General features: G+C 38.5%; 1 protein-coding gene across 4 annotated transcripts in view; it reads right to left on the bottom strand.

Moving 5' to 3' along the window:
• TTK (TTK protein kinase) overlaps positions 1-11,121 on the bottom strand; it is a 42,747-nt gene extending 31,626 nt beyond the window's left edge. Inside the window, exons 1-8 of one of the 4 annotated variants that reach the window (XM_064288308.1) lie at positions 10,999-11,121; positions 9,668-9,808; positions 6,204-6,426; positions 5,706-5,812; positions 2,323-2,466; positions 1,730-1,862; positions 1,485-1,557; positions 1,300-1,394 (exon numbers count right to left, since the gene is read on the bottom strand). In XM_064288308.1, coding sequence (XP_064144378.1) covers positions 1,300-1,394; positions 1,485-1,557; positions 1,730-1,862; positions 2,323-2,466; positions 5,706-5,812; positions 6,204-6,426; positions 9,668-9,808; positions 10,999-11,041 — 959 coding nt within the window. In that variant the 5' untranslated portion in view covers positions 11,042-11,121. The remainder of the gene's footprint in view (positions 1-1,299; positions 1,395-1,484; positions 1,558-1,729; positions 1,863-2,322; positions 2,467-5,705; positions 5,813-6,203; positions 6,427-9,667; positions 9,809-10,998) is intronic. The other 3 variants (XM_064288306.1, XM_064288313.1, XM_064288311.1) reach the window with 3 other exon arrangements.
• Positions 11,122-16,693: the final 5,572 nt, after the last annotated feature.

Here is a 16,693-nt window from a genome sequence, read left to right as displayed (position 1 = left end):
CTGGATTTTTAACAATACACAATTTAACTGAAAAAACTTCTTAAAACTACATTTTTAAAAATGACACGATTTTAGTATAAGTGTAAGTATGCTAAAAAAAATTAGATAATGGACGATGACAAAAGTGATAAAGAGATGAGTGATTGCCTACTTCTTCATTACATAAGTAACACCTAGAGTTAAGGTATGATGTGGGAAAGGAAAAGGGGAAAGCAATACATAGGTGAAACTATGTTTCAGACTACAAGTAGCTAAATGACAGCTAGGGTATGAACTTTTTTTGTAGCGCCCACAGTGCCTAGCATAATGTCTATCACAACAGGCACCAGGAAGATGACTAGATTTTGTTTTTTGTTTGGAGTGGGAAATATTCTCCTTTATTCTTCAGCTAAGTATTTTAAATAGAGATGAGCAAGATGAGATAATAGTTACCTCACAAAGTTTTTGGGCTTAACTTTGACAACCAAAATGTTCTTGTAATAGTGATATTTAGTCAAACTCTAAGTAAAACAGGAATTTAATTATAGAAGACACCAACTTAAAAAAAAAAAATTCAACTGTGTTTCTAAAGTTTACTTGCAAAATGATTCCCTGGAATCTAAGGAGACTTTTCCAATAAAAATCAGGTTATAAATAATGGTTAGAGTTAAGAAGTCTAGACCAGAAAAGCTTTCTCCCTAAGCTGGGCTAGAATACTAGATTCCCATTTCCTTTAAGGTAAAAAACACCCAGATTGGAGGAAGGGGATCATATTATGTGTGATGAACAATAACTCATCTATACCCACCCTGCCTTACTTCTTGAAGCTCTAGGCTCCCGAAGCAAATGAATGAATGAATTATCTTTCCCACTGATAGCTGCTTTTCTCCTTGAACTAGCTGAAACAAAGAAATTGTTACCAGCCCTCCCTTAACCTCTGCTATGGAGACTCACATACACAGTAGGAAGATATTCTATCAGAGAGGCTAAACATAAGTGAGATATACTCAACCATCAGGTATTTTTACCCCAGGGAGGTTTTTATAGTTTTTTAAGCTCCATATTGGCTTAGTAATTTTCCCTAGTTTTTAAAATAATTCCTTTAATGAGTATTTTAAATAAGTGAAAAAGCAAAATAAAATCATTTTCTTCACTCATCATTCACTTCTTTGTTCCTGACAGCATTTAGAGACTCTGTAGCTATTCCTATTGAATGAAAATTTAATCATAATTACTATTACCCGGTAAAAGGCTTTAAGACCTTTTTGCCATCAATCTTCAAGTACTAAAAATAATTAAAAAATCAAAACTCAACCATACCTTTTTGTAAAACTTGGCACAACTGAACCACTCATCTTCACATGACAATCTGGGCTATTTAGAAGGTTAACTGGGACTCTTCCAAAGGGGCACGACTAAAAATGTTTTGAAAAGATTAGTAACCAACTAGAAAATAAAGACCTCACCACCAATACCTTAACCAAAGTAGACTGAAAATAACTTACCTGTTTGGCTTTGTTTATTTGTTTCAAAGGATTTCTATGAGCTATTTCTGCATCTTGAGGGGGCATGTTCTCTCTAAACAGAAAAAAAAAAAAAAACCCCAATTTTTCAAAGAATAATATTAACATGTATTTTTCCACTCTACTGCTAAACACTATTATCACTGTTACATAAAAACATACATGTACACATACATATACATATAAATGTATAACATGCATTTAAAAAACTGATTCCATTTCCTTACCCATACGAAAACCTGGGCTTAGTAGCCAGTCCTCTGGAATCGCAGTTGATGTTCCTATTCTGTAAATGTCCGTGTGAACTGAAGAATGATTCTTGGGCAGTTATTATTGTGGATACTGTAAAAATTTTGAAATCTATTAAATTTGTAAGGACATAAGGAATATCATTTTAAAAAAACCTCACAAATAAGAATATTTAAAAAGCCAATTCAAAACAAATATTTGTTCCCAAATAAAATATGCAGACATAAAGATGTTATCAAGATAATTCACTATCACTTTAAATTCTCTTCAATTATGGAAAAGTTTCCCTAGGGTAATTGGCAATTCTCTAAATTTTTAAAAGCAAAATGTCATTCTCTTACTTAATCAAGTTGTATTTAGTGTGCTATCAGTAGGAGTTTAATTAGCAAGAAAAAAAATGTTAAATTTTAAGAGTAGTAAGTTACTTCTAAAAGAGTTTTCTCTTTTACAGCTAAAATTTAAATATTGAGCATTTTACATAAATGATATTTTTCTATAAAATATTACTCTGAATCCTTATTTGCAGCACTACATATCACAGAAAAATATTCATGCACATTAATATGTTTACCTGTTAAGTTCTTCTTTTCCTCCTCTGAAAGCAGCTCCTTTTTTTGAAGGTTTAAATTCTTTATGGCAATTTCCAACATTTCTATTGGTACTGCTCCACATCCTATCGCTTTATGAAGAAGTTGTTTACTTTTTTTAAAATTACCTAACAAAGTGAAAAGAAAATGTCATTCTAATGCAGCAATCTTTACCCATCCAGACATTTATCCATCAGAACCTGGGAGAAAAATTCACGAGGTTTAGGCAACAAAATTTATCCCAAAGTTCACGCACTTTATTCTTTACACAAATAAGTGATTTCTCACTTCTTAGTTCTGTAAATCAACTCTCTTCTGATAACAATTCACAGCGAAAGACTTCCTTGTGTGATATGTAATTCTACTAGTTTGTTACTATTGTCCACTTCACAAGTGTAACTTTTATTACAGTTAGTTACAGAGGACACAGCAACTAGAACAGTAGAAACCTGAGGAATTTAGTGAAAGGGAGACTTAATCCCTGGATGTTACAATAGTCCTAAGAGCATCAATCTGCTATAACACAGAGTAATACTTATCATTCATAATGATTGTGGATCATCAACCAAAGTTGGAAACCTTTTGCTAAAAGGAATCCTTCATCAAAAGGATTCATGTAAACAAGAAAAGTAATGATAAAGATTAATCTTTAGCTACTAGACTTAGTCACACCATTCCCAAAAATACAAAATTACCTGACTACAGATATATTACCAAAGAAATTTTCTTTCGGCTGCAAACTCATCCATTATATTTAGTCTAGTATTGGATTTACAAGTATTAAATATTTATATCATACATCTGACAGGAATATATACCAAACTTTATTGGAACCACTGACTACGCTATACATACACTGGAGGTACAAAGATGATTACGATATGGCCTCTGGCTTCTGAGAGTTTAGACATTTTGAGAATATATATGGATGTATGTGATAGTGGTTAAGTTCACATTTACTGAGAACTGGTAAAACTGTATATACTGAGTATTTTAGGACAACAAAGAGAGAAAGGTTTACATAAGAACTAGCAATTCCAGCAATTAGGAAGCCTATTAATTACGGTCGCAGACCTTTTTGAGAAGCTGAGAGAATTATGAAATGTCCTCCATTCTGCAGTACAATGAATTAGTATAATATGGCCCTTCTAGTCATGGTCTTCTAACTCCCACAAAATGATTGAATGGAATTATGCAAATAAGGTATGTGGACCCTTGCAGGGGGACCTCACTACCATGAAGAAGAGCCAGAAGTGGAGCGCATTCTTTAGACCTGTTGTCCCTGCGCCAAGAACCTCCGAGACACAGAAGACAGAGAGCTGTAACACTGAAGATGGCAGAGAGACAGCAGTGGCACAGGACTGCAGGCTAGACTTGCCAACCCAAGGAGCTAGAGAGACGAGCGCCTTTGGGCAGGAGGCTTCCTGGCGGAGTGGGGTACCTCCAGATACTTACTGGCAGAGATAAAGCTTTGTAACACTTGCACGAGCCGGGCAGATGCCAGGCTAAGGACCAGGGGTCAAGGACCGAGAGGGAGACCAGCCTGCAGGCACAGCTGAGAAGCTGTCCTGATCAAAGAACTGTATCCTCAGTTGTTCCTGATCCTGAACTGTAACCTGCTACTTTCCTAATAAACCCCATAACTGTGAGTATGGTTTGTGAGTTCTGTGTGGCCATTGCAAAGAATCATTGAACCTTGCAGAGAAATAGAGAGTGCCATGGGAGTGATGGCTGATGTCAGAACTGGTAAAAAGGGTTGGAGGGTGGGGGTATGTATGACCTCCACCTCACAGGAGTCAGCTTTGGGCTGAGGCTGCTGATCTTGTTTCTTCTCCTTGCTCCTGAAGTTAGACGAGGAGGTCTGATACCATGCCATTTTTATATATCCTAAAAAATAGACATATGCACCAAACTGTGCATAGGACTTCAGGGATGTTATATATTTCCTGGAAGCCTATCTATTAATCCTGCTCAAAATAGCCATAATTTTAACCTTGAGGCCACTGCTACCTTTTGGTGTATGGGTAAAAAAAAAAAACTTAATAGACAATTTTTTAAAAGTAGGATGAAGGTGAGTAAAGAGTCTTAAAAAGCCTGGACAAAGAGATTATACTTAGAAGGAATCCCTAGGTGGTAAAAACAGTTACTGGTAAACACTCGACTACTAGCCTAATGAGGTTGGCAGTTTGAACTCACTCAGAGGCACCTTGGAAGACAGGCTTGGCGATCTGGCTCTGAAAGATCACTGCCTTGATACCCGATGGAGCAGTTTTATTCTACACACATGGGGTTGCCATGAGTCCAAATCAATTTGACAGCAGCTAACAACAACACAAGCAAGAAGGAGGAATTTTTTTTCTAGGTAGGAAAGGGATGATTTTTAAAACATAGTTACCTGATGGTACACACGATAGATTGGAGAAAATAATTTAGGTTACTGGGATTAGGATATCATCTGAATATGCAGAAGTTCAAGGTTCTTAAAGCTTACACAATGCTCTTCTCCAACTTCAATCCTGGGGACTACTCTCCAGTGACTGAGGCTTGCCACCATCATGGGGGTTCTGGCTCAGCCACAGCAATAGTGACAATGTATATATCGATGGTGGTAAATGGGATCAGGGTGGAGCAGAGCAAGGCAGGGGGATAATCAAAACACGCAGTCAGAAAGCAGACTGAGGGTGGAGCCAGAGGCCTCAGCAAATAAAACGAGAAAAAGAAAAGAGAGTAAGGAATGGCTGAGCTGGCTAAAGATGTCTGAGGAAGAGATTACTCTGGTCTTACCCAAAGGTTCACATTACTAAGAACCAAGTTATAAGAATCAATTTTATTTAAAAGGGGCATCATTTAGGGAGACATTGTTTTTCTCCAATTTGAGCAACAAATTCAACCAGTAGAATTATAAGAAATATAAGCTTCTATGGTTTTTTCTTTTTTTACAGTTTACTTTTATAAAGGACAACGACCATTTAATGAATGCTGTAAGTATATTTTAATGTATACTTTGGTGCTATGAAACCAAAGCATAGGAAAGCCTATCTAAGTTCTAGCTTGAATGATTTATGTCCTTCATCCCACAAATACTCAGTGAAGAAGCTACTTTTCTTTAGCTACTTCGTGATTCTAACTAACAACACAGGCATGATGCACATGCTTATTTCCCGTTATTACACCTAACAAGTGGAAGAGCTAGTGTAACAAATATCCTCTGCATTTATCCTTAGGTGGCATTCTTCCCCCATATTCTTATCTGATCAATTTTAATGCCTTTGCCTCAAATGTCCACTTCATATATTTAATATTAGAATATAAGTTACATAGAAAACTATCTTTTATTTAAAATTTGGACTTGACATTTTCAGATTACCTTGTGATAGTTCAAACTGTGCAAAAGATATATGCACAAAAGCAAATTTCTTGCAGTTTGCTCTGGCCATCTGAAAGTAGTCACGTGCATCATCTGGCTCTTGAATACTGTAAAATATTGTAACAAAGATTTCAAAGCCAAATTTTAAGGAAAAGGACAGAGCTATCTAAATTTGATAACTTCTCATTCTATTTTCCAAAAGACAAGGCATGCTCCTTTTCTTTGCGTGTAATATTAAATGCCAATGAGCTATTTTTTAAATTCTTCCTAGGCAGAGCCTAGTAACTTTTGTGGAAATATGTACATAGTAAAGAAAGTTTACATTAATCCCGTTTTAATTATAAACAAAGGATTTGGTTTTATACATACATATAAACAAATACGTATATATTTTCTTATAAGGAATCTTGGCAACATGTTTTCAATCTACTTCTTTGTAATGTAGTTATGTATTATGCAACCTAATTGGTGAAATGTAGTTAAAACGTCAATACTTACGCTTTCAATTCAGCAAATCTCACTTGGATTCGAGCAAAACTCTCATTTTGGCCATATTTATCTGGAGGAAGTGATTCAATTGCTTGACTGTAACGACCAATCAGTTTATTTAAAAGGGCATCATTTAGGGGGACACTGTTTTTCTCCAATTTGAGCAACAAATTCAACCAGTCCTCTGGGTTATTTGCCATCATCATAATTTGGTGTTCAGTTCCCGAGTTATCTGAATAACGAGAAAAAATACATCACAACAAAAGCAAGACTTAAAACAAAATGCCAAATTGCACTTTTCCCTCAAATTAAAGTATTTATACTCTCGGTATCAATGCAAACTCCTTGCAATACTTTTTTAAAATCTTAACAATTCATATAAATATAAGCAACTTATTTATTACAAATATATATTTATGAGGGCAAATTTTACTCCAAACAGCTATGTTTTTTCAAGGAAAGAAGAAGTTTGGAAATAGATTTTTTTTTTTTTTTACAAGTAGCTTTTTAAAAAGCCATATGCAATTTGAGATTTTTAATATTTATGTGTTCTAAAGATGTAAAAAATGTTTAGTGGTGTTGACAGACAGTAATAACCTCAAATTTTTAAAAAGTAGACTGAAAGTGAGATAGAGGGTCTTAAAGCCTGGGCAAGAGATTATACTTAAATTTTATACTAAAAAGTTTAAATAATTTTATGCTGTGACAGCATAATTATAATATTTTTTGCACCCTAACTATCCAAAGAAAATCTGAGACTCTCATTATCTGTACCATCTTTCTTGGAAAATTCATCATTTATGACTTATTAAAATTTTAGAAACTTGTTGCTCTGGACCCAACATAACCTTCTTTACAACCTCATCCATGCAATATTATCTCCATATACCTCAAACTTGTTTTAAGAACAATCAAAAAGAAAGTTCTACAAATGTAAGAAACTCCTATGATCATTTTCTTCCCTCTCCAAATTACCTTTCTCGTAGATCAAACCCCACTGCAACCAACTCGATTCCGACACATAGTGACCCTATAGGACAGAGCAGAACTATCCCAAAGGGTTTCTAAGGCTGTAATCTTTATGGAAGCAGACTGCCACATCTTTCTCCCACAGAGTGGCTTGTGGGTTCGAACCATCAACCTTTTTGTTAGCAGTCAAGCACTTAGCCACTGTGCCACCAGGGCTCTTTCATTTCTCTTAGAGGCCCTGCCAATTTCATGGTCCCACAAACTCACAGGCATTTTTTTATGCCCCCTTTGGCCCTACTATCCACATTTATCCATCACCAAACTATTAGACTTGCATTCACTTCTAACCCAAACCACATCTTTACTACTGTGGTCTACACATTCAGAACTTATAGGACCCATGTCCCTATTTTCTCTCTGTGGAACTGCAACCTATGGAAAAACAATCATCTCCACACATAATTTTCACACTGTAATGTACTTATTTCCTATAGTGGTTTTATAAAGATAACACAAACTGTCAGTTTCCTGTTCATGATATTTTAGTTATTAGTAAACACCATCGTTGTTGTTAGGTGCCATTGAGTCAGTTCAGTAAACATCATTAAACTCAGATTTCTCAGAGAAATTATCGTTCCTTCTATCAGTTTCAGTCACCTTTAACGAGGACTAAATCTTTAGCAAACAAAATTACCATCTCTGCTTTTTACCAAACCATAGCACATTCACAACTTTGCTCTTTCATTTTAAATTTAATCTGGTTTGATGATAGCTTCATTTTCCAGTTTTGCCTCCTATTGCTTTCCTAGCAAATTAGTCTGTAAGATGTCTACAAAACACATTTCCCCATCTGCGTCTCTGCAGATGTATTCCGTATGCCTCTAAGTAATCCTATTCTTCCTCTATTCAACACTTAGAGCATTTGTCTTTAACATGTTAGTATTCATATGATGCCCAGCAAACAGCATAGAAAATTCTCCTAATCTAGAAAGAAAATCAGCTTTGAATCTTCCTCAATACTTAATGTAATGTCTTAAATCACAATTATCAATATATGTTAAGTATATACAGTTTTGAGGTTGATATGTGTTGAAATTGCCTCACTGGCACCTAACAACAATAACAAGGATCAGTGGGAGGCCCTGGGTGGTGCAAATGGTTAATGCCCTTGGTTGCTAACTGAAAGGCTGATGCTTTCAGTCCACCCAGAGAGCCCTCAGAAGAAAGGCCTGGTGATCTACTCCCAAAATATCAATCATTAAAAACCCTATGGAGCACAGTTCTACTCTGACACACATGGGTCGCCGTGAGTCGGAACTGACTCAAAACAAGTAGTTAAGGATCGATGGGATATAATAAGGACTCAGCTGCCTTGGTGTACAAGCTTTGTTAGAGCTACTCGAATACATACATTAGAGTATGCTTTACACCAAAGCATCAGTTTCTAGGTTGTTTCAAGGGAAAGTGGTCTGCAAAACTGACTGGATTACAGGTTCTTCCATTTATTTTTAATCTCTCATCCATGTGGTGGTTAGTATAGAAATAACAAATTTACCCAAAAGTAACTTTTCATATGACCTCAACAATTTGAAATAAAGAATTAGGCTTCTAAACTAATACCTTCCGCAAAGGTATTAAACTTTGGGCACTTCCATTCATTCATCATTCAATAAATATTTCCGTGTCAGGCATCATTCTAAGCTCTGTGGTTATAACACTGAACAAAACAGATAAGAACCCCTGTGAACATGGAGCTCCTATTCTAGCAGAGGAGACAGACAACATGCAAACACATGAGCAAATTATATATAAGGTGATTACTGCTATGGAGAAAAATACAGAGAGGAAAGATAGGGAACCCACCCCCATTCCTGCAGGCTATTTTAAATAGGTAGGTGAGGGAAGTCCTAATTCAGATGACATTTGAACAAAGACCTGCAGGAGTTGAGAAACTGGGCAGATATCTGGGGAGCAGTGCCCTAGCAGAGGGCAAGGTTAAAGGCCTTGCGGTAGGAGCTGGTTTGGAATATAAGAAGACGTCAGGGAAGTCACTGTGGCTGCAGCAGAGTCAGAAAGGGACAATAGGAAAAAAGACCAAGGGAGTAAAAGGAAGATTTTCCAAATCAAAAATTGAGCTTGTAACATTCATACACAATTTTATTAAAGATTTGTGAGGCTTTCTCAGTTTATAGCAAAAAATGGGGGGTGGAGGTAGGGGGGAAGGTATATCTATTGATGACAGGCACACTACCAGAAATGGCAGCTGACAATAATGGAAGAGTTAAGAAAACTACTTCTGAGCACATGGTAACAAATGATGTTAAATTTCCTTTTGTAAGATAGCAGAAAATTAGGATTAAAATATAAAGTTGGTACTCTAATAGGTAACCATCAATTTTTAAGAAAATTACATTATGTGACACACAGTGGTTATTGATATGCCATTCCTTTACCTTAGAGGGCACTCCATAATGTTACTACTTTAAAAGAAAACAAAAACTCACCTGTTGTATCAGCAGAGATTTTACTCAAGCTTAGTTCATCAGTAAGGTCTTCGTTTTTAAATTTATTTTTAATATCTCTCACTTTGTTCATTATGGAATCAATTGTCAATTCTCTGCCACTTAAATCCTCAGCCTCCATTTCTAAGGAAAAAAAAAAAAACACTGAACTTAGTCATAATTCGGATTTATACTGGCACCAAAGGGGGGAAAGAAATGTCAAAATTCGCCTTTTAGAATGCAGATGGCTCTAAAATATTGCTTTTTTGAACACATGTAAACTCACATATTATCTGCGTAGTATTTGTGGAGCTATGTACACAAAAAAGGATACGTCTTTGTAATTAACCCAGCAAAGTTTCCAGATAGACAATATATGCCTTTCTCCTCAATAAAATTTTACCCATCGTACAACACAGAAGCTGTTGTCCCCCTTTAAATTTTCTTCTACTCGCTGAATGCCTTCCCTTTATTCTTTTTCTGGAATTATTTTCTTGGGTCATCGATCTGCAAATTTAGTCATATTTTTAAAAACGCGATGGAGTGTTTGCTTGGATTCGGCAGTAACTTAGAGAAATAAAGAATCCTTCCGGTAGTTAGAACAACCATTCCTTTATTCATCTGCTTCATGCGAGTAAATTTTCACTTTGTGTTTTCAAAGCACAGCATAATACACCATCACAGCATCTTGTTGATAAATGGTGTTGCAGCAGGTTTGTTCGTGTGCATATCTGGGAGAATCATGATTTACTATTTTAATCATTCTATTTTTTTTTTTAATACTAAGAATCCATTGTACTCGTGTAATACTGTGCACTTGCTCATCTGCATATCGTGGTGTTTGGTCACCCAAATGTCTCTAGTCTTCCTACCTCTCAATCCCATCATTGTGATTCTCAAACATGAACCCAAGAACCCCGGTCACCGATTTCCACGATCGCCCAATGAAAAAACGGCAATGAACCGGGGCAACAATGTATCACCCCCACCTCGGGTTCCAAAGGTAAAACTGTACGAACACGCCCACCACTTCCTCTCGCCGTCCTAACCCCACTAAACGTGAGAGGTAGTGTCTTTTGGGAGAGGAGCCCGTGTGTCCTGGCCTCTCTCCAGGTGCCCTGCCAAGGCCCTCTTCCCAGCGGGGTCCACACCCACCTCTTTCTTCCTGGGTTCTCAACAAAATCTCTTGCACCGACCAACAGAAGGGAGGAGGCAGCGAGATCTCCCTTTCCCCTTCGGCTGGTCTAGGCACGGCCTGCGTGGCCCACCCGGCTCCGAACCACCCCTGCCTTGCACCCATCCCTCACCGACCCGCGCACAAAGCGCCCACACACCTGCCGCCGCGGTTCCTCCGTGCATCCGCGAGGCACAACTCATGGCCAGGAAGCAGAGTTAAGGAGAATAAAAGATGGAACCCAAGCCCTCACCCACAAACACGTTTGAATTTCCCTGCCGTTGACGCTGCGGCCTCCTATTGGCTGGAACAAGTTACGTGGACGCGTCGGTCTCGATCGGCGCGTTACGTCGGCCCCGCCCCTTCCGCTGCAGCCGGCGATCCCGGCTCGGGGCGGTGAGCTGCCGGGGAGGTGCGTGAGGTTGCGTAGTGTTCTTGGGCGTTTCCAGGGTGCCCGTGTGACGATTTTCCTGCACCTTCCAGTTTAACCAGGCCCGATATTGTCAGGGAGAAAGCCACTCCCTGGCAGAGTTACCCGGCGAGAGGAAGATGGGGCGGGGATGCCTGCTCCTAAAATGATAGTAGTCTTCTAAGATGAAGACCTAAAAGACGCACCGTGACTGGACTCTTCATCCCCACTGCCACCTTACATCCTTGTCCTTAGGCTCCTCGCTACCGAGCCTTAGGGAGGACGTGGCAGAAAATTATCTTTCACAGCGCTACATTCAACCTGCCCCTGGCTCAAATATCTTAATGCTGTTTGTTCTTAAGTTTTCAGTTATGCCCTTCCCCGTCCTTAAATGACTCCTTGTTTAGTCTTCAAGCCAAGGCCTTCTCCTTTGTCAAAATTATTTGCAGAATTCACACATCCATCACGGTTTCCTTGCCTGAACGCGCCTCTTATCAACTGCCTCCAAGTGCGCCCCACATGAAGGCTCAGGTTTCTCCCAGTAATCTAAACTGGTACAGGACTGCAGCTAAGCGGCAGTGTGGTCCAGGGCAAAGTTCCTTCCTGGATCCTGGCTCTTCATCTGTGGAACAGAGGAGGCGCCTCTCTTGTGCCAGCATTATGACAAATGCTCTATGATAGGACAGATTGGTTGGTTTTGTCAATGTGTAAGAAACTGCAGCTGTCACTTGTTAACTCACAGGCTGGTCTTACAACCTAATGATTCTCAGCTCTGGGTAGCCACCGGTCGGCATGGGAACCCGTCACTTCACACATCTTTCCATATCTGCTAGCTATGTATTTTTGCTTCATTGGGATAAAATGATGTGCTGTACCACGATTGGCTAATCCCATCTCTGTACCTTTGCATCTAACACTGCTTTTAGCTGGAAGGAATTCATTATTCTACCAATTCTTGTTGATCTCTTTGGGACCTGATCTAAGAATTTGCATTTTCCTGAAAATATTACTGCTGAATAACCTTACTTTAATACTCTGTACACTCTTTTGTTGATTTCCTCCAGTCTTGTATCTCTAAATACCATCTCTGTGTTAAGGACTTCCAAAATTTTAACTCCAGCTGAACTCTCTCCCCTGAACTCCAGACACGTATATCCATTGTCTATGTAATATCTTCACTTAAATGTCTAATAAGGCACTCCTTATAGATTTAATAGTGTCCCCCCAAAATATGTATTGGAATCCTATCCTGTGGATGTAATCCTGTCTTGGAAATAGGGTTTTCTTTGCTATGTTAATCAGGTGACACCCCAGTAGGATGGGTTCTAAATCACTTATGAGTAATGACAAAAACAGATTAAACACAGAGGCATGCATGCGCACCTGTACACGCAAACATACACAATCAAACTTGGGAAGACAGATGCCATGTGAGGATTGCCGAGGAACCAAGGAATGCCCAGGGGTACCAATAAGGAAGGAATCAAAATGGCCAAGACCTTGATTCAGACATTTTGCCTCCAGAACTGTGAGAAAGTACACTTCTGTTCTTTAAAGACACCCACTGGTGAAATTGTGCTACAGCAGCACGAGGAGACTAAGCATCTTAAATCTCAAAATGTCCAAAACTGAGCCCCTGAACTTTTCCCCCTCACCCACTTCTTACAAAATCTCTTTCTCTGTAAAATACAACTTTATTGATCACTTTCTCAGGCCAAAAAAATCTTAGTGCCATCCCTGACCACATATCCAATCCACCACTGGATTGAATCAGCTCTAACACAAGATATATCTGGAATCCTACCTCTTCTCCCTACTTGACTGCTACCATTTTAGTCCAAAGCACCATTGCTCACCTAGATTACAGTTTCTGCCTGACTTGTCTCCCAGCTTCTGCTGTTGCATCACTTCAATTTATTCTCAGCACAGCAGAGTAATCTTAAATCAGATCATGTCACTCCTTTGCTCAAAACCCTTCAGTGCTCCCCATTCCACTCAGAATAAAAGCCAAAAGTTCTTAGAATGGTCCAGAGCTGCACTGTTCAATATGGTGGCCACTAGACCCATGTGGTTATGAGCAGCTGAAATGTGTCTATTGAGGAAATGAATTTTTAACTTAATTAAAAATTAAATTTTAAAATAAATACTCCATGCAGTTATTAGAAAAATTTTAAGTATATTTGGAACAACTTGAGTATGTGAACCTACTTTTTGAATTGTAAATTTTATGAAATCTAAATGTAGATTAAGTACTTTCCATGAAAGCATCGAAGCTTGATATAAGTATAAAATACATACTGGATTTTTAAGGCTTAGTATGAAAATAATAATGTAAAATATATTATTGACAATTCAAAATATTGATTACAGGTTAAAATGATATTTTGGATATACTGGTTTAACTAAAATATAGTATTAATTTTACCTTGTAACAGACCTGAGGAGACTAAGAAGACATGACAATTAAATACAACATGGTATCCTGGATTGGATCCTTGAACAGAAAGATATTAATCGAAAAACTGGTGAAATCCACATAAAGTCTGGAGTTTAGTTAATGGTAACGCACCAATGTTGGTAACATAAGATCTTAACGACAGGGGAAATTGGGTGAGGGGTAAATGAAAAAGCTCTATACTTTGTAATCTTTTTATAAATCTAAAACTATTCCAAAATAAAAAGTTTATTAAAAATTAATTTCACCTGTTTCTTTTTACCCTTTTTTAACTTGGCTACTAGAAAATTAAAAATTACATATCTGCTCACATTATATTTCCATTGAACAGCTGTGGTCTATAAGGTCCTATAGTCTTACCTATTTGACCCATTTATCTATCACATTTATTTTCTAACTCACCACCTCCCTATTTTACTAGAATGCAAGCTCTTAAGTACAGAAATTTTTGTCTGCTTTGTTCATTATTGTAACCTCAGTGCTTAGGAAAGTACCTGGCACACACTAGGCACTCGATAAATAATTATTGATTGAAGAATAAACCAAACATTCAAGAAATAAATATGTGCCCTATTTTTTCAATTAATTTATTCATTTCTTTGAATTTATTGAGTACCTACCATATGGCATAGTGGTTAAGTGCTACGGCTGCTAACCAAGAGGTCGGCAGTTCAAATTCGCCAGGCGCTCTTGGGAAACTCTATGGGGCAGTTCTACTCTGTCCTATAGGGTCGCTATGAGTCGGAATCGACTCGACAGCAGTGGGTTTGGTTTTTGACTATAGGATGAAGCCCTGGTGGCATAGTACTTAAGAGGTACAGCTGCTAACCAAAAGGTAGGCAGTTCAAATCCACCAGCCACTCCATGGAAACCCTATGGGGCAGTTCTACTTTGTCCTATACTATTGCTATGAGTTGGAATTGACTCAACAACAATGGGTTTACTACATGATAGGTACTTTCTCTGCATGGTGCCCTCATGGCACTTACATTTAGTGAGGGAGACGTGTAATAAACATGTATATGCTGTTTAGTGAAAAGTTCTATTAAAAAAACATTAGGCAGTACTATTTTAGACAGGGTGGTATCTTAGTTATCTACTGCCGATATAACAGAAATACCACAAATGGGTGGCTTTAACAAATAGAAATTTATTTTGTCACAGTTTAGATGGTTAGAAGTCCAAATTCAGAGCTCTGGTTCTCGGGGAAGGCTTTTTCTCTCTGTTGCTTCTGTAGGAAGGTCCTCGTCTCTTCAGCTTCTGTTCTCTGGTTCCTTGAAGATCTCCATGTATCTCTCTTCTGCTCCCTTGCTGAATCTCTTTATATAACTCAAAAGAGATTGACCCAAGGTACACCCTATACTAACTCTGTCTCATTAACGTAACAAAGAAAACTCATTCCCAAATGGAATTATAAACACAGGCATAAGGGTTAGGATTTACAACACATATTGGGGGACATAATTCAATCCATAACATTCCATTCTTTGCCCCCTCCAATTCATGTCCTTGCCGTATACAAAACACATTCACTCCATCGCATCATCCCAAAAGCCTTAAATCAATTCCAAGTCCAAAATCTCATCTTCTGAATAATCTAAATCAAATATGGGTGAGACATTAGATGAATTCCTTCCTGGGGCAAAATTCTTCTTTATCTGTGAACCTCTGAAAGCTAGCTTACAAGTTATCTGTTTCCAAAGTAGGATGGTGAAGCAGGAACAAGATAGACATTTCCCTTGCAAATGGGAAAAATTGGAGAGAAAGAAGGGATAACGGGCACCAAGCAAGTCCAAAACCCGGCATAACAATTTACATTAGCTTGCAAGGCTTGTAAACAACCCTCTGTTTTGTGAAACCATCTGGAAAATGGCCCTGCCCTCCACACTCTCGGTGTTGGAGATGCCCTCTGGATTCTGGGTGGAGTTCCTTGGGCCCTGGGCTTCAGCTCTACCTTTGAGGCCCACTGAGATGGCAACTCAGTTCCCTCAAGCTTTGGGCTCCCTCAACTTTGGGTGGTCCCATTCTCCTAGCCCACCTGAGTGGCAACCCCATGCCCTGGGCCCAGCAGACCTGTTCTTCTGCCCCTTGGGCATTGAAGCCCTGCCTTCCCAGCTTTGGGCAGTGGCCCCATTCCCCTGGCACACCTTAACGGCAACCCCACACTCCAGAACCGAGTTGGTGAAGATTCAATTTTTTGAAACCTAGAAGGCTGTGGCCCTTCCCTTTGAAACTGAGAAGACCTTGCTTCCCGTGCTCCTTCCAACAGTTCTGCTGATATCCACACTGCTCCAGGGATGGTCCTTTTCTTTTCTTGGAAGACAACAGATGTAGCTCCTTTGGCCCGTTTCCTGCCTGTAGAATTCGAAGAGGCAGGCAGCATTCTTTTCCTTTCGTTCTTTCTCTGTCCCCTTCAGTGTAACCTGATGGGATTTCTGCTGCGATAGATCCATCAGGCACAGGCTTAATTTCTTTAACAAAAGATTGTGTAGTCACGCCCTTGGTGAACATTCTAGGACAAGTCCTTAGTTTGTATTACTGAATTTTCCAAATTTTTAAGTCCTGTCTTCATTTTCCACAGTTCACTTTTAAGTTGACCTCTTTCCTATCACATTTTGTTACACGTGGTAAGGAGAAACCACATGGCCCCTTTAAGATCTTGCTTAGAAATCTCATCAACCATCCAAGTTCATCACTTACAAGTTCTATCTTCCACCAAATATTTGAAGATAATTCAGACAAGTTGTTTGAAACTGCATGAAAAGCATTGCCTTTCCTCTATTGTCCAATCACACATTCACCATTTTCTTTTAAAGCCTCACTGGAAGCACATTTAATGTCCACATTTCCAGCAACCTTCTGTTGCTGGCACCATATGTACTCTTTAAGATGATAGAGACTTTCTCTATAGCACTCCTCACTTCCTTTTGACCATGCACTAGAATTGCCTTTGACATCTGTAATTCTACCAACAATCTCTTCAAGGCAATC

The sequence above is a fragment of the Loxodonta africana genome, chromosome 1 (assembly GCF_030014295.1).
Source record: "Loxodonta africana isolate mLoxAfr1 chromosome 1, mLoxAfr1.hap2, whole genome shotgun sequence".
NCBI lineage: Eukaryota > Metazoa > Chordata > Mammalia > Proboscidea > Elephantidae > Loxodonta > Loxodonta africana.
The sequence above is the reverse complement of the archived record's forward strand: the minus strand, read 5'-3'. Positions and strand labels throughout refer to the sequence as shown.